We start from the raw sequence: 21,361 nt of genomic DNA, 5'->3' as shown, positions 1-21,361 counted from the left end.
GTAAAACGCCCAAGCTCACGCACACAAATTTTGCTAAGGTCAATGTTATTGTCTAAAAGGTAGAGGTATTGCCAAATTTGTTTTTGTACAAAGACTGACGGATAAGGTGTGGTGTGGCTCTCATCAAATTTTAAAGGAAAGAAGTAGTAGTAGTAGATTATTTTACCTCAATGGACACCGTACTCTTGAATAAGAAATGTTGTTATCAGAAATAACAAATAATACATAATATAAAAGACATATAAGGATAGGAGTGAGAGACACCACCTGTATGGGTGTTGGCACGTGGACATTGTATAGGAGGCTATTTGTTTACACTAGATCAGCTGTGAGTCACCAGACGTGGCAGCGTCGCCTCCGCCAGGGTCACGTGATCACGGTGGGTTCCTCTCCCCTGCAGGAGATCACCCCGGTCTCTCAAGTATCCCAGTGTTTCTTATATTTTCTGTCATGTCTGCTGTTTGTGACAACACCTAAGGTAAGAATAAATGTCTGTGATAAAGTCAGTGAGAATAATAACAGCAGGTGAGGGTAGATAATGTGATAAGACGTGAGTGAGGAGCCGGACAGACAGCTTGGGAGAATAGGGACGCTGGAGTGGGGTGTGAGGCGCCGCTGCCACGCACCAGCATTCTACCCACTACATCGATCCTCGGGTAGTTTTTGGATTACTCCAAAGATGTTATCCACTGAAGTAGAATTCCATAACAGTAGATAAACAGGTAAAATGTATATAATTATAATATTTAGTGTGGGTGGAGGTAGTAAGGTGGGCGGGAGAGTAAGCATTGCGCGGGCCACAATGCTGGTGGGTGTTAGTGTACTGCCCCGCATCACCCAACACCTTCCAGTCTTAGACAACACCTTCACCTCCATTTACTGTACACACCTTATTAATTGTTTTTATCTCTGGAACTTACAGATTTTTCCACTTATTGATGATGCTCCGTCTAAAATTGATGTCGGTAATTGGTCTTAATGTCAAATATAATAGTAACTTCCAACTTGTAAATTATTCATCCTATCGTCAGCTACCTACCAGGTGATAAAGCCACTGGCACTTATTTTTTCAAACATTATTGCTCTTTCTTTTAAGTTTGCATAGAAAATCATGGTGGTAATTGACAGACTTCAAACTTATTTGGATTACTTGTGACATTAATAAATTACATACATACGCATATATCACCTCACAGAAAATGAAATATATACTGTATTTGGTTATTTATATTAGACTTTAAAATCCACTCCTATTATGTACCGGTATCCATTCCACCAGTACCCACCACTCACACCTTACACCCATCCACTCGCCCAGCTGTGAAAATCCATGTGGCTCACTCCCTTGAAAATCTAAACTTATACCCAATTACCCACCCACACACACTTCCACTACCCCACCTGTTCTCTCATCTGCACTTCTAACCACATCACTTTGTCTACTCACACCTACTTGTTAAGTCAAATGGATGAACCCCTTCCACCCATATTTATCCACCCACTTTTGATCTTTTGTCCTCCTGCACCCACTTGTACCCCCACCCACCTGCCGATCCATCACCAAATACCTTACCTAACTCACCCTCTTTTTCATGGAGTTTTTACTCAAACCGTTTTACACACTGATCATTGTGTGACATTCCTACTGTTTTTATTAGTTCATGTTAGTAAGTGCCATAAACTGTTGACAAATATTTAGTTGAATATCAGTAACTATAATACATTCCTTTGTGTTTAACTGTAGTTGATTCAAAGGGTTGATTCCATCCATTACATCTTAAGTCTGTCTCTAAACTTCCTTGGTAGAGGTTTAAGCAGCTAGGGTGGGATCTCGTGAACATTAGCCACCCCAGTTCATGTGATTTGGTGATTAAATACCCAAATTCTAACCTAACATACCTAACTTAACCTAATTTAACCAAACATATCTAATTTGACCTAACCTCAACTAAACCAACTCAAACCAAACCTACCTAACTTGACCTAACCAAACATTCCTAACCTAACTCAATCTAACCTAATCTTGCCACCCCAGGTCACATTAGCATGTTTAATAACCAGGTTCAATAAGCAGTGATATTAATGTAGATTGTCAGTGTTTGTGCACAGGTTATAGTTAATGTCTATGTGTGTTAGGCCAAATTTTCTCACTATAAAATATGTTTTAGCATCCTCTACTCTTCATATCATAGGGTGGGTGAGGATCATAATGGGAAATCCTGTTAGAAATGGCTAGTGTAGGTGGAATAATTTGAGCAGTGAATATTATATGTATATTTAAGATACATTAGTAAAAACTGTGTATTGATGAAGGGAAGGGAAGGCTACAGTAAAGAACAAGCGTGGAGCTGAAAGGTGAGGTGTGGGCACAGGTGTTTGTTTATACAGAGAGTGAATGGGAACTGCTAAATTAGGGTTAAAATCATTGACAAGAGTAAGTGATCAAAGTAAATTGCAGATAAATATACTGTATTATTGGGAAGAGTAAGGCAATTGTTTTAAAGAGAAAGCAGTAGGAGTGGATTTTAGTGAATCATACAATAGAGAAACCCAGTGAATTGATACATAGAATTGTGATGAATTATGGAATCCTTGGAGAAAATTGAGTCATTGTAAATAAATTTAGATGGAGCCTAGAATTTTTTATAATACAGTGCTGTACAATATATGTAACCATTTGACATATATAATGTTATAGTACATATTTCACCTGCTTTTTCATACCCCAGTCTTGTCATATATCTCAATGTTATGATTCATTTATCTACTATCCTTATTCTGACAGAAAATTGTTTGGAAATTTCAGGGTGAGAAGATGATGTCTCACGAGGAGCATCAGCCGGGGGAAGAGGAGGACGGGGAGGATGAGGAGGGTGACATTGAGGCAAGGACAGCTGTTGAGGCTCTACTGGCCCTCACCTCCCCTACTGACTATACCCACCACACAGGTAACAACTGGTATTTAATGATGAACTACCATAGCCGGAGTCATTTGAAAGGTCGCTCGTCCATTTGTCAGATGTTTTGCTGATACAGTACAGTAATTTAACATATGAGTTGCACAAATGACTGATGAAGTATTAATGTAGGTGTGAAGGTGTTGTGGTTACCTGTGTCTTTCTATATTACCTGTATAGTATTTAATAAAGTCCTGCATTTGGGTGACCCTTGATACACAGTGCTGGATTAGTTGGTGGAGTCTGGCCCATCCTCTGTGGAAAGAAAAGTTACATTAAAATACTAAAGAAAATCAGGGTTTTGTTACATGTGGGGTTGTGGACATTTTGTTGCAGCATTTTTTTCTAATTTAGTGCTTTTTTAACCTCATTTGTGTGTTGCATCAAGAACTTAGAAATTGATGGATAATTGTACAATAATTTTATACAGAAAAGTATTGTTCTTCTTGTATTGAAAGCTCACTAGGTATTTACAGTGCTGTATCCATGCTGTAAAAAATTAGTTGGTGGACAAAGAAGTGTGGTACAAATAGTGAAAATACATTTAACTGTAGATTTGCATTTTGTGTATGCAAAGTAATAATATTTAATCATTATTTATCTTTTACCATTTACAAGTACTGTACAGTATCAGTTTGTCACAACATTACTGTACAGATACCTAAAAATCATGAGCTTATTAGTAAGACATTTTACAACTGCATTGTATATTTATTTTAGAGTTGTCTCTGTTAGCATATTGATTAATTATTAACTTTTACTTTGGCAGCTTATGAAGATGACTACATCATGGAACCAGAACCAGACGACTACTCAGAAAAGCTTGTATCTGGGAAAGAGATGTTGGGTGTGTATAATGTGGCATCAGAACCTACTGAGATGCAGCTGGAGGATAACCGTGTAGGGGTGGTAAGGCAGCCTCTGGCCGTGCACATTGAAAACACTAATGTTGAGGCAGTAACAGACATGCAGGTGACAGTTTGCACCTCAGAACCATGTGTAACTGATAATGAGTTACACTTGTCAGAGGAATCGAACCCGTCGACTGTATTTGTCCCAGCAACTACTCGTCAAGATGCAGACGATGGACTAAATCAGTTAAAAGCATTTGTACAAGCAACTGAAGGCAGGAAAGAAGAAACCATCACAAAGGTTCCAGAAACTGAGAGTCAAGGTATTTATGATGAAGAATCTAATAGTGGTTATGAAAATTACCAAACTCACTCACATCTCTCTCATGAGGAAGAAAAACTCCCAGAACCTCACAGGGAAAAAAGTACGGCCTCTGTAACATTACCGGTGAAGACAGCTTGTGACAGCAGTACAACCAGACAGTGTGATACCACTTCACTGACTTGTTTGACTGAAAAAGAAGGTCCCCTTGAAAAATATTCCGGCCCAGCAACAGTGTGTACGGGCGGTAGATACGTGTACAAAAAAGGTGTTAAAAAAGTACAAGTAAGTGGTGAGATTTCCCGGGGTTTTGTGAATCCTTACGAGAGACACAAGAGCCTTAGTCAGACGTACGAACAAACCAAAGGTGCTATTAATGTTGGCAAGGTAATGAAACCGTGCGAGGATAACTCAAAAGTAGAATCACAAAATACCAGTGAAGGAATTAAGACTGAAGCTTCAGGTGATGTGGGTGATAAAAACGTACCTAATGAAGCTAACAGTGACTGTTCTGATTCTGAAAATGATTCTGATGATTCCGATGGAGATTCTGATAGTAGTAGTTCGAGCAGTGGCAGTGATTCCTCCTCTTCTGACTCCGATTCAGATGGTTCTGATTCTGATAGTGACTCAGATAGTGATTCTAAGAGTACTGAAGAGTCGGAGAAACTACCGGAAATTCCCGAACAACAGCGTAAAGATGTTGAGAACAATGAGCAAAGAGTGAAGGAGCCTTTGGACCACATTGATGGCATTTCAAATAAAACTTCAATATCTACCGAGAAAGAAAAAATAAGTGATATAAAAAATTGTCAAAGGGAAGAAAAGTTTGAAGGTAAAGACATAGACAAATCCATTGACCTTAAACCTAGAGAAGTGCCACCATTATCAAACATAAATACAGACAATTTAGAGAAGGTGGAAGATGGTGATAAGTGTACAAAAGTCATAGAACAAACATCTAAAGACTTTGAAGTTAGTGCCTGTACTAAGGTTGAGAAAAAGGTGCCCAGTGACAAGAGGAATTGCATAAGTGTGCGGAAAGTTGCAAGTGGGGTTGGAAAGAATGCGGCAATAAGAAAGATAAATGATAAGGGGAAAATTAATAAAGAAAATAACACCAACATTAAGGAAAACAATTTGAGTACAAAGAACGAGAATGGGAAAAAGAACAGCATACAGGTTAGTGAACAGAATGTAAAAAAGAACACTGTGCAGGTTATTGAACAGAATGTGAGAAAGAACAGTGTATTGGTTAATGCACAGAATGTGAAAAAGGGCAATGTACAGGGTAATGAACAGAAAGCAAAAAAGAACAGTGTACAGGTTAATGAACAGAATGTAAAAAAGAACAGTGTACAGGTTAATGAACAGAATGTGAAAAAGAACAGTGTACAGGTTAATGAACAGAATGTGAAAAAGAACAGTGTACAGGTTAATGAACAGAATGTAAAAAAGAACAGTGTACAGGTTAATGAACAGAATGTAAAAAAGAACAGTGTACAGGTTAATGAACAGAATGTGAAAAAGAACAGTGTACAGGTTAATGAACAGAATGTGAAAAAGAACAGTTTACAGGTTAATGAACAGAATGTGAAAAAGAACAGTGTACAGGTTAATGAACAGAATGCGAAAAAGAACAGTGTACAGGTTAGTGAACAGAATGTGACTGTCACAAAGAGTATGCCAAAGGCTCGGAGAAAAGCCAGTTTTTCAAAATCGAGCAGAGAAAAGATGAGTGAGGTAGACTTAGTGCAGCAGGTTGCTGTTGCATTTGCTCAACAACTGTCTACTATACAAGCAAACCAGCTGAGAGGTCTGTCGGAAAAATCCCTCCAGCAGGGAGAGTACACAAAAGACTATAGGGATGAGGACATTGATTGTCTGAATCAGAACAGCTTAGATGATACAATACCAGAAGAGGAAAAAATGGAATCAGAAATTGATGATATGTTTCCCATGCCCATTCAAGCTGAAGTTGTGATGTCGGAAGGCAGTGAGAGTGGCATCGAGTACGAGGGCTATGACAGAGCTGCCCCTGAGAGTGACGATATTGGCTGGTGTAAGAAGGGCAGCGAGATACTCGATCAGTCGGAAAAAGAAAACATTGAACTGATGGCGTACCTCAAGAGTTTTGTGAGTCACAATTTTTAAACAGTTCTCATATTATTTTTGTGACCATTGTAGCTAATTATGTAGGAAGTGGCTACAAGCATGGGTGTGGCTCTCAGTATATTTTTGTCAGAAAACTGTATAAGGGGCAGCCTTAATACAAGATAAATGATCTGTGGATGTATGATGTTAATTTGAAAGTGACTGAAGTGTGTGATATTATAAATCACCCTTAAAAAACCTAAAGATTTCTAAGTTAGCAAACTTGGGTCTGGTTGTTTTGGGACTGCTGTCATAAATTATTCTTTTATATAAAGACTACAACCCCAACATATGAACAAATTTGTACAGTATCCAGTACTGTATTAGGAACCACAGACTTATAGATAATTAGGATGTACTGTTGCTACATACAGTATGTAGTATACTAGCTTACAGACAAGACTGTGCAGTCAATCTGATGAAATTGTTGTGCACTGCCTGTCCATAGGCATTAGAATATAGGGTTTGGAGGTTCATCAGGGGTCTTACTCAGGAAAATTGTCCAAGTTCTGGTGATTTATCTTTTGAATGAAATATAGGTGGCTGTAGGGTACTGGTAAATACAGGGTATCTCATTCCTTATCTGAAACCAAACTAAGTTTTTTTTTCTTTTCTTTTCAAGATGTGGTCATCAATCTAGTTATTTTCTGTTGCCCAACAATGAATATTGTCAGATTGGTTTATATAGATTCAGCTCCATGTGTGGTGTTTGTTGCTTGGCTCATGTGGATGTTATCAGAGGAGAAGGATATTTATAAGTTGTAAAGTATATGTTTCTTGTCTGTATTTCCAATTTATGGCAGGAATAACAAAGGTCCCAGTGCAGCTCTGATTCAACAAAGTGGGTGCTATTGACATTGATTTTGTACTTGTAATTGTTGTAAAGTTTCTTTATTTTTTCATCATTTTCACTTATTAATGTTGTAATGTTTTCATAATTTTTACTTGTAGGTTAATGGTGGGGGTGAGGGTGAAGTAATTGAATACCCTCCTGCTAATAACATCGTGCCATCAGAAGGAAGTGATCTTACTCAGTGGCAGCTTGATGGTGTGCACTTACCTCCCTTTACACCTAATGTGGCTCCTCCCTCCTGGCTCCGTCTCACAATACCCGCTGAAGGCTATCGCTGCCTCTCCTGTGGAGACACGTGAGTAATGTACTTGAGGGCAGTAACTATTATATTTAGTCACTGTTATGGTGTTTGAGATATTTGTTGGCCATCTAATAATGTACATGGCAGCTGATAGATAGTCATTGTATTAAGCTGCTGTGTGTCTAAGTTAATTTTGTGTACATTACAAGGTATTTTATTAGTGATTGAGATTGGTGCTTTTATTGATGGCTAAAGCAACCAGTTCTTTACAAGAATAAGATTTAATAATAAAAAAAACATTTTGGAGAAAGTACAGTAGTACTGTAACATGCTCAGAGAAAATACTTCACTCATACTTACAGCATGTTTCCCCTGCAATACTGCATTGTTTCCAAAAGTGAAAAGATACTTAATTACAATACATGTACAGTTTCTCATGATTATATGATTTTAATACTTAACATGTCGTGGTAATGGTTTATGCCTGTAGAAAGAGCGTTACAGTACATTACATTGGTTTGTATCTAATTAAATTGGTAAGCAGGTTTTTATTTTTCCGTCAGGTTCTTCATAGAAAGCTCACTGGTGCAGCACCGAGAACGTCGTAGTGTGTGGATTAGCCTGGAATGTGGACCATGTGATGCCAAGCTGACCTTCTATAACCGGTGTGCCCTAAAAGGTACAGAACTCTTCTGTTTCTAAATGCTGTACTATATGTTGTGAAGAAGGATGTGGGGTTATCTGTGAAGATACTGTGGCTGGAAGTAGCAGATGTGAAGGATGTATATGATAAAGACTGTAGAATGGTGTAAATAAATGAATCATGTTGGAGCCTGGCAGTTGTTAGGTAAGGTGTGTGTATGTCATGTGACACTGTGTGTTCTTGATATATCTGGTGACCTTGGTATTCAACATCTCCCTGCTTGAGGTAGATGGCTCTCAAGGGGAGATAAACTATAATTGTTTGACCTTATGAAGTCCTAAATCATTTCATTGGCTAGAGACTCCAGTGTAAAGTTAGATGCCTAGCCACTGATCCTAGAACTACCTGTTGGATTTCAGGCTCAGGCATAAAATGGGATTTTATATTAGTCCACCTTTTGAAATTGATTCCATATCATTTATCTTTCTAATAGATCATATATGATAAGTAATATAATTCACTACTTTCGTCGATCATCTGGTTAATGTTTACCTCTTTGATAGATCATCTACGTAACCACCTGATGCAAGGAGAAGAAGTTGATGAGGAGACTGTGGAAGTGCGTTCTCTCCCGCTGCAGCTGACCCGACTCCTACAACCTATCCTGGTGCCTGTACCAAAATCCCTCAGGGTAGGTTTGAGATGTTGGCTCGGGGGTTAGTTGAAGGTAAATGATCAATCTAGCTACAAGTAATTTCATTAATGTAGTACAGTAGATGCAGTCCCCCCAAAATGTATATATTTAGTGTTATACATTTTGATATGTTCCAGGCCAATAAATGGGCCTTAAATTTCAATCATAAATAAATGTATAGCATTGAATATACATAAAGACAATAGTAAGACATATTAGAGATAAATAACAAGACAGTATATCGAGGCTCGGTGGTGACACCACCAAAAGAACATCTTTAATGACCTCCTGGGGTGCTGGAGCATCATGGATTATTTTACAAGAAAGTTTCCTCAATTTATCAACTTGATTATATCGAAACTACATTAACTGAAGGTACGTATATTAAATGAGGGATACCTGTATAGAGTTGACTAAGAAATACTATTATAACATTACAGAGTGCATCTAAACTCTTTTATATCTGGACTAGCTCTGCAGAGCTCCCTACCTTGTGTGGGCTGTCATTGGAGAGTTGTTATGGTTGTCAGATTAACCCAACAGCTTCAGTTTAGGGTGTCTCAGGCATCCAGGATTTAGTGGCTATATGAGTTACTATTATAAAATGACTTGAGGATCAATAATGTCCATTTTTTAAGTATACAATAATTGAAGAGCGATCAAAATTTCAGTTGGCAAATAAGAAACTCAAGAGGAACTTAAAAGGTCGTGGAACAGTCAATAAGTTACCTGCATTGAAACCCATTGGAAGAACAGCATCCAAACTCAGTGAAGAATACCTCAGTGGCTCTCTGGATGACCATTATGGGGAGGATGAAAGTGAGGAGTGCACAGAATTTGGGGATGAGGATATAAGAAGTAGATTGAATTCACATAAGATACCGTCTGGCATGAAGAGGTAAGGCTTTTTGATGTTGATTTTATAGTTTGCAGTTTTTGATCATTAGAATCATATCTTGAAGGCAATTTATGTCCTGTCATATAATTGTGATTTATTGCAAATTTAAGTTTCTTTTAGTGTCATATTTATGGGAATTTATTTTCTCCTTTGTTCCAGGCTCTCTGCAAGAAAACGAACAGTAAGGTGTTACTTGTGTGAGAGAATGTTCCACAGTGTACGTGAACTGATGGCACACATGCGGACAGATCAGCCGTACTCAGACCAACGTGTGGAGTGCAAGAAATGTCAGCTGGTGTTGCCTAGTGTGTGTGCAGCTAAAGCCCACATCCTCACTCACCCACCGGCCAATACTTCCAATATGTCCGTGTGCCCAGAGTGTGGCAGTAGATGTGATGGACCGAGAGAATTTGTGCATCATCTTAACACTTGCGGGCACCAGTTTCGTCGCTCGGGCATTGTGTGTACAGAATGTCAGGTGTGCTTCTTTAAGTCGCAAGATGATTTCCTAACGCATTGGATTGCCGAACATTGTGCCAAGTCCTACGAGTGTGTTGTTTGTCGTAACACATTTGAGAGTTTGGTGTTTCATAAATGCACATCACCTGGGCAGCAAGTTTTAGCAACATTCCGATGTCTTTTAACTTGTCCTCTGTGTTCTCTTGCTGTTCAGTTACATGCACAGGGAGAACGTGATACAAATTCCAAGATCAGAGCTCACCTGGCAGATGCTCACCCTACCATAATAACAAGAGTTCATTATGTATATAAATCAAAATTTTGTACTAATGCTTTCCGCTCTAAAGATGAGTTAAGAGCACACCACGACCGTGAGCACCGGCGAGACAACCACTACCGTACAAAAACCTGTACCTTACATCATGAGGTCTTGGGCTATCAGCATCAGTATTTTAATGGCCAGGAGCCGAGGAATGCCTTTGTGACACTTCCTGTAGCTTTGAGTGCTGAGGAGTTGCACGAGGCACGAATACGAGATGTTCCAACAGTCAGTAGTGTCATTGATAAAACTCTTTTTCCTGATGTAACTCCCCAAGAAAGTAATAAAACTGGAAAGGTTGAAAAAAAAATTAAGAACAAAGTTGTAAATAAGACTTCTCCAAAAGAAGTGGAACCAAATGAATCTTTAGGAAAGGAGAGTCCAGCCAAGAAAGATATGGATCAGTTGGATAAACTACGACCAAAGGTCTGTTATCGTTGTGGTTATAAGTATGTAGACAACAAAGATTTTAGACGGCACAAGCGAACGTGTGAGGGTGAGGCAGCAGAGCGACAGTGTGAGATTTGTGGTATGGTTGCGGTTAGCGAGGACTTTGCACGTCATTCTCTTGGCCACATACAAGATGGTGCGGTGCTGTGTATATATTGCAATGGTACCCAGTTCAGCAATGCAATTGATTTAGAGCAGCACTTTGAGCTACATGTACATGAGCAGTTTTCCTATCCAGCAACCTGTGCTTTCTGTTGCACTTCATTACCAGATGTACCGACAGCTTTAGCACATCTTAATGAAGAACATGATCCATTACACGTACCTTTTGACACGTCAGAGTTTGAGTGTGATCGTTGTGGCCGTCGCTTCCACGGTGAAAGAGGTTTAAGTGTACATTTAGGCCGCTGTACACTAGGAACAGCCACGCCCACACCATCAGCTGGGTGCAGACAGTGTCAAGTGTGTACAAAAGCTCTCACACCAGAGATGTTTGGTCGCCATTTAGTTTGTCATTTGGAAGAAGGCTTATTGGTGTGTAGCCTATGTGATGGGCGAACTCTACCATCCAGTATGGCCCTCCTGCACCATCTGGAAGAACATGCTGCTGCTTTATCATATCCAAACCCCTGTCCTATGTGTAGTTTTGTAATGGAGGATGCAAGTTCAGCACTTACACATCTCAAGGAAGAACATGGGTTTGGAAATTTACACTGTGCCGAGTGTGACATGCACTTTAATTTCACCTACCAACTTCAGCGTCACACAGACATAGTTCACAAGATATGCCAATATGCAAAGCGACGGTACATCTGTTGGATATGTAGAGCGTATGATCACGTAAAGAAAGAGACGCTCATGAATCATTTTCGCACGGTTCATGGACTTGATCGAGAACAGGTTGATGAGAAGGTTATGATCAGGACTCGTGGCCAGGGAACTATGCCGACATCGCAATTCATACCTACAAAACCTCTCGGGAGCAAAGAGAATCCAGGAGGCTCTTCAACGAGTAAAACAGATGCAGATACTCCTCTTTTGAAAATTCAGAAGGACAAAGCAAAGGGCTCACCAGGCAAGGCATCCTCTGTTACCGAATCCTCAGTTAAACCGTCGAGCAACAAGTCATCACAAGGATCACCGGTCAAGAGTTCACCCAGCAAGACCATCACTTCATCAGGTTCGAAGAAGGTTTGGACCAGAAGAACAGACTCAAAGTTAAACGATAAAACTAAAGTGTTGATTAAGAGGCTGCCAGATTCTATTTTAGATGAACAATCCAGATCAAAGAGGAGAAAGAGAGTATCGAGGACAGATGAAGTGAAAATTGAACCCGGGGCAGAAGTGAAAAAGGAAAAGAAGAGGAAGAAGAAGAAGAAAGCCTTTAGATGTAATATCTGTACATTTGGCACCAATTCAAAAGAAAAACTTGATAATCACATCGTCAAGCATAAACAACTTAGCGAAGAGGCTGAACCAGATGGATTTGTGTGTCGTGAATGTGGTGCTTCATTTGTGGTCGAACCTTCCCTTGCACGACATATGTTTTTTGCCCACAAGGTCAAACTTCAGGTGTCTAGTGCTGATGAAAATGAAGATAATGACAAAAATGTTGTTGATGTAAAAGGAAAAAAGGTGGTAGTGAAAGAAGAAATTGATATAAAAGAAGAAAGTGAACTGAGCATTAAAGAGGTAAAAGTACAAAAAGATTTAAAAGAGGAAAAAGTACAAAAAATTAAGGAGGAGAAAGAGCCTGTAAGTAGTGTGAAAAAAGAGAATGATGTTGTTGTTGCCAAGAGGAAGACAGCAAGAGTGTCTGTTAAGAAAAAACTGGAAAGGGAAACCTTGAAAAAGAGAGTAGAAGGAAGAAATAAAAAGAAAGCAGTAGAGGGGATGATTAAGAAGAAAGTAGCAAGGGCCATAACAAAGAAAAAAGTGGAAAAAGTAATAAATAGGAAGAAAATAGAAAAGGTTATACCACGAAAGAGGACGGTGAAGGATGCAAGTAAAAGAAGAGCAGACAAAGAAATAACGGCTAATAAAATGGAGGAAGGCGATGAGGATAAGTTTGACAATCATTGTGTTGTCTGCAAAGAAGAATTCACAAACCCCGTGGAGCTGTACAGTCACTTACGAACCCACGGTATGGCATTTCTCAAACTTGGACGTAAAGCTAGACCTTTAGGTTTGGGAAAACCGCTTGATCGATAGGATAAATGTTAAAGTTTTGCTATTTTTTGTTGAAATAAGTTGTATATTTTCATTAGGATTTGAAGGATCTGTCAATGCTCAAGGCTACAATTAAAGTGCGATTGTTTTTAGTGAGAGACACATGACCGGGAATCCAAGTTGAATCATTCACTTTTCAAGTTACATGTTGTAGTTGTTGGGATGGTCTAAAATAAGCCAATTTTTCACTTTCAGCCGTATGACTAAGGTACCACCTTGTTGTCAAAATAATTTTTGTTCTTTTGATAAAAAACAGTATAGTAGATGTAAATGGAGAACTTACCATGGAAATCCTGTTTTGTAGTTGAGCTGGCAGCCAAATGGCTCTGTAATGTCACATACACTTCCGTGTTTTTGGGTCTATGCCCTGAGACTCCAAACATTGATGCTTGAATTGACTTATCAAACAGCTTTGTTGCCCTAATACTTATTCATTATAATTATCATCCTTGAAAGGAAGATAGGAGGCAAGAATTGCTATTTGAAAGCAAGAATCCACTGATGTGTACATAACTTGTGTGGCAAATTTTGGTTATCTGCCATATCAAGACCAGATACAGTCTCCAAATTCAATTCCAACTGACTACTCCTTGAGAGGGAGGAAAGGCATCTGAGTCATCTGGCTGTGAGTTTAAATATAAAATTGGATATTCCATGGTCAGTCGTCTGCTTATAACGTGATGCCCTCTACCTGAAGGTCCACATAACTATAGCTAACCAGAAGGGAAGTACTATAGGTACCACAAGACCACTCCACCAACTGATGTGACATGCACCCCACAAGGGGAGTTCACATGACTACTGAAGAAGGACAGGCTTACTAGTATACAGTACTGACCTTACAAACTCCCCATTGTTAAACAGCTCAGAGGTGGCACATCTTTATTATAAGAAGAATGTTGACAAGACCTTAAGAACTTACAACTAGAGGTCACTGGCAAGAGCCTCTTACAAAGAATACCAAGAATAACTTTATAAGCTGCTAACATAGTGTTCTCTTGAAAATACTGCAAGACTCCGAGAGACGTATCCTCAAAAATCAAAAGAGGCATCATATTTATTGCAAAATTCACATAAGATAATCAAAATGTGACACAAGATATGGATGCCATGTCCTTATATCCATCTTGCATGTTGTGCTGTATCATCATTAACATAATAAACTCTGAGGAGTCTGGCTTAGACAGTGGAACCCCCTAAGGGAGTGACAATGACTCGCCAGTCAAGAAAGCATGTGACAAAATGCCAAGCTTCCCCTCAGCCCTCCATAGTTAATCCTGTGTTCCAGTTTTTGTACAGTGAATCCAACAGGAAGGATCTGGGTAAATGTTATGACCTCAGCACTGTCAGTTTCTACCTTCCATACACATTTATTTTCCAGCCTTGGCTGAGAAATGACAAAACTGGGTCATACAGTAATCTGAGGCAGATTCTCTCCCCTTTCTGGGGTTGATTCCATCTGTAAGACCTTGCCACCTTAAAATCTAGGTTGTGAGGTGGAAAAGGGGATCTTTACACCCTCCAAAAGTAGACCAATCACCTGCTTAGATTTGGGATCTGGAGCCAACTTACAGTACATCCAGAAAAGCCACTGATGCTGTAGAAGCTTCTTTGTGAAGAAGATTGTTATCCAACATCTTGGTATAAATCTTACAATCCCTGAGGTCAGAGCCAGCCAATGAACAACATCCACTGTGTATAGGATAATTATACACTATAATTATCCACCTGAAGGAGTGGCTATGCAAGGCTTAATATGTCTAACTGGAAAATGAAGTACAGTACTGTGTCATTAAGTACTCCTCTTTGCTTGAGAAAACAAGAATTAATCCCACTTGGTGTGTGACATATTGTTATGTCAGACCATCCATCTTAGTGATACATTAAGAGTAATTCACCATTCTTTAAACAAATGTTATATGACAAGAAGTGACCCCACAGCATTTCCTTCATTTGTAGTTAACGGTACTGTACAGTACTTTGAAGGATATGAGTAAGTTTCATGAACCAAGAACTGGATTACATATCAACTCTAATTACTTGAATTGATTGATAGATCCTGAACAAGATGGTTGACCAGCTGCCTTGAGGAGTTGCCATACCATCTGTAATGTGAGAATATTGGGGTAAAATACCCAAATCGAAGACACTGTTCAGTTTACACAGGCCTGTCCATTCATATTAAGTCGTCCTGTGAGCTCCCCAAACATATAACGGAGAGATATCAGTTTGATCAATTGGTCCACTCACCATTGTTTGAGGTCTCTTTGGAGCTACTAGACCAAGTTGTATAACACGTGATATAGCATGAGCTGTCTGGTGGAGGACATACTTCATTCTCTTGACAAGTCAGATTAATTACCAGTGGTACTTGGAAGTTCTGTCCGAGTAAATATAAAGCTTTACGATCCATGTTTCATAGTGTCTTATGTGATGAAGTGGGAATATTAAGTTTGTCTAGGCTTTGACCTAAGTAGGTGAATATGTTATTTAGCTGAGAAAGTTGAATATTATTTTTTGTATGCAATGGAAATTATCGGTGAAAATGTTTGTTTTAGTAGTTGTAATTAATTTATTTTTTCTACTCTGCTATATAACAGTGTTTATCTAAATTTTGTATAATTTGTTGGCATTGTTGAAATTTTAATTTATAAGACAAAAACTGCAGGTGCAATATTCATTTGAAAACTTAAGATTTTATGTAGTGCATAATATTGATGCTTCTTGTAGTACAGTACATCTTTCTCTCAGTTGTATTTCTCTTCTGTCAGAATGAAGGTACTGGTAATAGATAAAAACTTACCTGTCAGCTAGATTTGGTCTCTTATCTGCAAGTCTTACTCTCTTGGTAATGGCTACTGTATCTAGTCATGTCTGGCTTCCCCATAACCACCTTTAGTTAGAACAGTTTGTTATCATAGGAAATCACAGAAGTCCTCCCAGCAGAGTATAAGCCTAATATAACTACTGTACTGTCAGGATCTGTTGATATACCTGCAAAATGTCTAGAATGAACTTGTCTCTGATTGGTGGACTTTTGTGTGGACTGTTATCAAATTAACCACATTGGACTTTGCTCTTTATACTATGGAAAAAACCTTTTTCTCTGGTACAATTTTTCTGCTTCATATCTGATCTTGTAATTTAGTTTGCTTCACTGATGCATTATTATGATATAAGATGAATAGGTGATATGACAGCGGAAGTCTTTACTTTATTTATTACTGGTATTTTGACAGTCCTGGTCATTGAACGGTACTGTAGTTAATATTTCTACAAAACTTTGAGGTATGGATCAATATACAGTATTTCAATATTTGGTGTCAACAGGTACAGCAGTGTATGTCAGCATCATTTGATACTGATAACTATATTAGCTCAAAATTTATTTTGATTTTAACCTTTCTTTCCAGGAGTTCAAATCAACCAACCTTCACCTTGTAGTACAACAATATCCTGACCTCTTCTTTACCTTGGCTGTTCTTCCCTCTGAAAAGAATTTGTCAAGTAATTGGTTTAAGTTTGAATTTGTTAATTTTGGGATATACTTGTTATTCAATTTTTTGTTTTGCAGTAATGCCAATGACCTCACATATATTATATATATCTTCTTTTGTGAGGCTACCTACTATTTTTCCATTGAGAGTTAATTTAAATAACCCAGCTTATTCTTCAGCATTTAGGAAACCATATTTTTATTTTAAATGTTTATTAGAGATAACTAATCCACAAAAAAATAAGGAAATTATATATGGAAGAAGCAAAATTAGTGACCATTTAACCCTCTGGTAATCTTGGCTATGCTTGGAAATCTTAACCCTCACTGTCTTTTGACGCAAATAACGTCGTTTACAATGTCACCCCCTCGCAGTCATTCTACACAGGTTGCGTTGCTAACAGGAATGGTCTTTCCATTTTATTAAACATTGGTAAGAGCAATCCAGACCCAAATTGCACCCTTAGAGATGCATCTGCCAGCCCACGAGGCTAGTGGGAGGAACTTGGTGGTTGATATGGCCGGTTCATTGTTCCTGCATTGCTGCTTACGGGAAGGATGCTCTCAGTGTGCGATACAGCTGAGTGGGAGGGATTGTATCAGTACGGGAGCTCTTTGAGATGCAATTTGCATTGAAAGACCACGAGAGGGTTAACAGGAAGACTGTGATTGGATTCATCAGGTTTTAAGTACACGATAATTAGCACGTTGTTTACAAGTCACATTAAATTATTAATACTTGTACAGGTATACATTAGTTCTTGGTTACTAAGCCAACCAAATGTAGTTTTTCATATTCTGTATTAGTTTTGCCATCAGTTTATGCAGAAGCTACTTGGATGGTTTCAGATGATTTAACCCATAACTAGTTCTCCCCACGACTGATTTTTTAATTACTGTATTATGACGTCCAGGTCCTCAAATGAGATGATGCTTAGGATTTGGTATACTGTACTGTATTGCAATACAAAGTACAGTACTGTACTGAAAGTTTGCCGACAATACTCCACTGTGCCCAGGAAAATGAACGCATAATTCACGTTTTGGTAATATTGACAAGAAAACCAGTACTGCTTACATTTTCCATTCATTCAGCTGTGCTGTAACTAGAAAACTATGCTGTGAATTCATTAATGGTAAGCAAAGACCTAGAATCATACAAAAATGGTGATGAAAAACAAAAGTAATTGTAAAAAAAAAAACTTAGTTTAAGGATCACCTGAAGATTACATGCCCCAACTTATTTCACATAAAGGTTAATCACCCAAACGCTAACCTAACCTAACCCTCGTGGCGGTATTAGGGTGGTTAATCTTCCGATAAAATACTGAGGTATCTAATCTTCAGGTGACCAGTATAGTAAGAATTTGCATACAGTACTTAGATGCATTATAACTTCCAGATATGAGAAAATATGTTTTTATGATTGTACAGGTATGAATCATAGGTTTTAAATCAATGTTTGTACTTTCACATTTTTATGGAGAGTGTACAGTATTATTGCTTCCGTCCCACGTAATGCATTAGCTACTATAGTTGGATTACTACGCCATCCCCCCACTGCTGTTACCCACTTAATGTAATAAATGTGCTCTCTCTCTCCCCCACACACACAAAAAGAGAACCCACTGATCTCTTGCACTATTTCCAAATTTCATGATTCCTCCCCTTAACCCAGTGAATTTTATTTATTTTCCACCCTCAATCTACTGAATTTTCCCTTTTTTCCTCAACTCAGTTTTTCCCCATTTACCCCCAACTTACTGATTATTTCCTCCCCACAGCCAACAGTTCTCTCTTTTTTTTCCTTGCCGCCCACATTGTTTCCTCTTTTCCCCCACAACAGTGTCCCCTCACCTTAATACTATCATAAATACTGGAATTTATCTTTGGGTCTCAGATATACATTATATAGCCTTATCAGTGTTTGATGTTTCAAAGTATACAGTACCAAAAACCTCCTATAAACAGATTTACAGATGAAAATGTTTTAAATTTTTTATGGTATTGGTGTTTGTAGATCATAAAACATTTTAGAATGTCACAGAAGAATTCCATTAATCTATAGATGTATAATATATTTCATTTTTATACACCCATTGATTATATTTAGTATAGGATGTTTGCTGTAAAATTTTTTCTAGACATTATGGCTGCCAACTCACAGCCTCAAGGAGTATATGCTAAGCAACTCTTTAATATCATGAGTACATATATATGATTTATGACAACAATTTTATATTAAATCTTCTTGGTTCATTTTATAATATTCATTGATAAAATTATATTTTGTGTTATTGTATTATTACACTTACCTTGTTTTATGCCCCGGCTGTTTACATACTGTATAAAACATATTGTTGAGTCTGAATCCTTTTTCTGGTCAAGTCTGAAGTCAGGTGGCTCTCATAACTCTGTATACTGTACCAAAGTCCTGTAGACCTAATCACTGTTAGCTGGGGATTGATTTTGTAACCATTCATCCCCTCCAGTTGCAATTGTCACCGTTAAAATATATAAAGCAAAGGTGTCCTCTGGTGTCCTCTAGATGTAGAACACTGAAGAGAAGAGTGATTACCTAGCTTGTACGCTCTTTGTCCTACAACTAAAGGGCTGCTGCTCTCTGAATACTTGCCAACTAAAGGTAATCTGGGCTGCCTGGCTATGGACTTGACCAGAAAAGGGATTTGAGGGTCAATCCCTCATATATGAAAAGATGGCCTCAGCCAGGTGACTTGTAACTGCAGCCAACTAGAAAAGTGGAAGTTGATTGTGCTAAAAATATCTCAAGACTACAGAGACATGAATCCAACGGTCAGAGTCAACCTATAAATGGAAGACCATCCTCTTATGTCTTGAGAACATGCAGAACACCTGAGAAATACAAAAGTGCTTCAAAACTAAGTGCAAATCAAGGAAAAACTCCAATCCCTAAAACAAATAGGGGGATAGGGGTAATAGACCTAAATCTACATGACTAATAGCAGATGACAGTCAGTGTAAGTAAGTTCGGAGACACCGTTTCACCACAGGAGCCAACCTTTGTAAGTGACTGTACAATGTATTACAGAATAGAACTGGAAAGTTTTGATGCTAGTCGGAACACAACCCTGAAAATTTCACATTCGGGAAAAGACCTTGAAGAGCCTTATATTTTTATACAGTACAGTCAACTATGAAGTGTTGTCAAACGGAGAACAAAATTCTTCTCCCTATTGAGAGATTCTTTGTCTAAGGAAGAAGAGAAACTAACGGTTCCTATTAGTGGATGTGTTCAAGGATTAATAGCCACTCGTCCTTAACAATAATTGCTATACAGGCAGGTGGGACTCTTGCCTCCCTTCTGACACATAATGGTAAAAAGGTGTCAAAGGAACCACAGGGCATGTATTCTTTATTTTCTATTTAAGGTGAATCAAACCTTATTCCAGAATTTGGTTTCTAGATACCTAGTATTATATGTAGCAACACTAATTGCAGGAACCACTAGGGCTAATCTAACCGTTATCTTTGTAACACCAGTGAAAAACATGCCCTTAAGATCTAAGGAAGAAAGTTCCACAAATTTAATGATATTCTTAGGAGGCAAACCTTCGACTCATTCCTAGATTTCCACAGTAAGCTTAACCACTGAATTTTGTGGTTAGGAGAAGAAAGTAAAAAAGAATCCTTATTCACTAAGGAATCTGTGAGTACTTATGGGTGACTCAAAAGGCTACTGTCCAAGCCTCGAGACATATATGCCATTCCATTAAAGAATAGTTATGGACTATTGTATATATTTGGGAGAAAATTATAGTCAAACTTGCCTTAAATTGTTTCCCTGCAAGGATCACACTGGTATACGTGTGTGTGTGTGTAAGTACAGTATCCATGTGCCTGTCTGTCTGTCATCCACAGCAAACCTCATTGTTAATATTTTTTTATCCAGCTTGATGCAGACCAAAAAAAATATATATATATACTGTATATATATATACAGTGGGGTATGCTATAACGAATCTAATTGGTTCTAGAACCTTATTCGTTATAGGATTAATTCGTTCCAGGCCCCCAAATACAACCACTTGACACTGAAAAATATAATATAAAATTTTAAAAATTGTAAAAAAGTGCATAAATAAGCATCTAAACCCCTGAAATAAAGAACATCATTAATACTTGTAATAAAAAAACAATAAATTAGTAAAAGAAAAGAATTTTTTTTTTTTTTTTCTAAATAATGTTCGTTGTAGGAGTTTCGTTCGTTATAGCAATCTCAATTTTATAGGTAAAACCGTTCGTTATAGGAATATTCGTAGTAGGATCCGTTCGTTGTAGCATACCCCACTGTATATATATATATAATATATATATATATATATATATATATATATTGCTTAACATACTTGAAATGTTACAATATGTTTTGTATTTTCACCATTACTATTACTCAAGTTATCATTTGTATTTCACCAATTTGTAATAATGTACATGTACCTTTTTCCTTGCATAATACAGTGCTATATGAGGTTTTGCATTATAGTACGGTAAGTATTTCCACAAATATCAACTTGGTATAACACACAGACCATTGCCCTACTGTACTATGGTAGATAATGTACAGTAATGCCTCATATTTTCTTAAGTTAAAAGGACTTTCATTACCTATACAGTACAGTACTATGAATTTTATGCCTCCTGTACATTGTGCATTCATCACTAATTTTGTACAGTACAGTACCTGTACTACAGTATAACATTCCATGGTTATTAAAAAAAGACAGGCTCTGGAGAAACAAATGAAATTTTAATG

At 37.9% G+C, this 21,361-nt stretch overlaps 1 protein-coding gene across 1 annotated transcript; it reads left to right on the top strand.

Annotated features, from left to right (window-relative positions):
- Positions 1-361: 361 nt before the first annotated feature.
- Positions 362-14,849, top strand: LOC121869639. The gene is made up of 8 exons (XM_042371152.1): positions 362-478; positions 2,807-2,948; positions 3,727-6,266; positions 7,236-7,432; positions 7,942-8,057; positions 8,585-8,712; positions 9,387-9,613; positions 9,773-14,849. Exons 2-8 carry the CDS (start codon positions 2,816-2,818, stop codon positions 13,050-13,052), a joined length of 6,621 nt encoding a protein of 2,206 aa, XP_042227086.1. The 5' UTR covers positions 362-478; positions 2,807-2,815; the 3' UTR covers positions 13,053-14,849.
- The last annotated feature ends 6,512 nt before the right edge of the window (positions 14,850-21,361 follow it).

This window comes from Homarus americanus, unplaced genomic scaffold (genome assembly GCF_018991925.1).
Source record: "Homarus americanus isolate GMGI-L3 unplaced genomic scaffold, GMGI_Hamer_2.0 scaffold23578, whole genome shotgun sequence".
Lineage (NCBI taxonomy): Eukaryota > Metazoa > Arthropoda > Malacostraca > Decapoda > Nephropidae > Homarus > Homarus americanus.
The sequence above is the reverse complement of the archived record's forward strand: the minus strand, read 5'-3'. Positions and strand labels throughout refer to the sequence as shown.

Bases quoted from the DNA above. Each gene is read 5' to 3' on its own strand.
- LOC121869639 (XM_042371152.1), top strand. From the start codon at position 2,816: ATGATGTCTCACGAGGAGCATCAGCCGGGGGAAGAGGAGGACGGGGAG. The intron at 8,713-9,386 runs GTAGGTTTGAGA...TCAAAATTTCAG, and splicing joins CTGTACCAAAATCCCTCAGG to TTGGCAAATAAGAAACTCAA. The intron at 9,614-9,772 runs GTAAGGCTTTTT...CCTTTGTTCCAG, and splicing joins ATACCGTCTGGCATGAAGAG to GCTCTCTGCAAGAAAACGAA.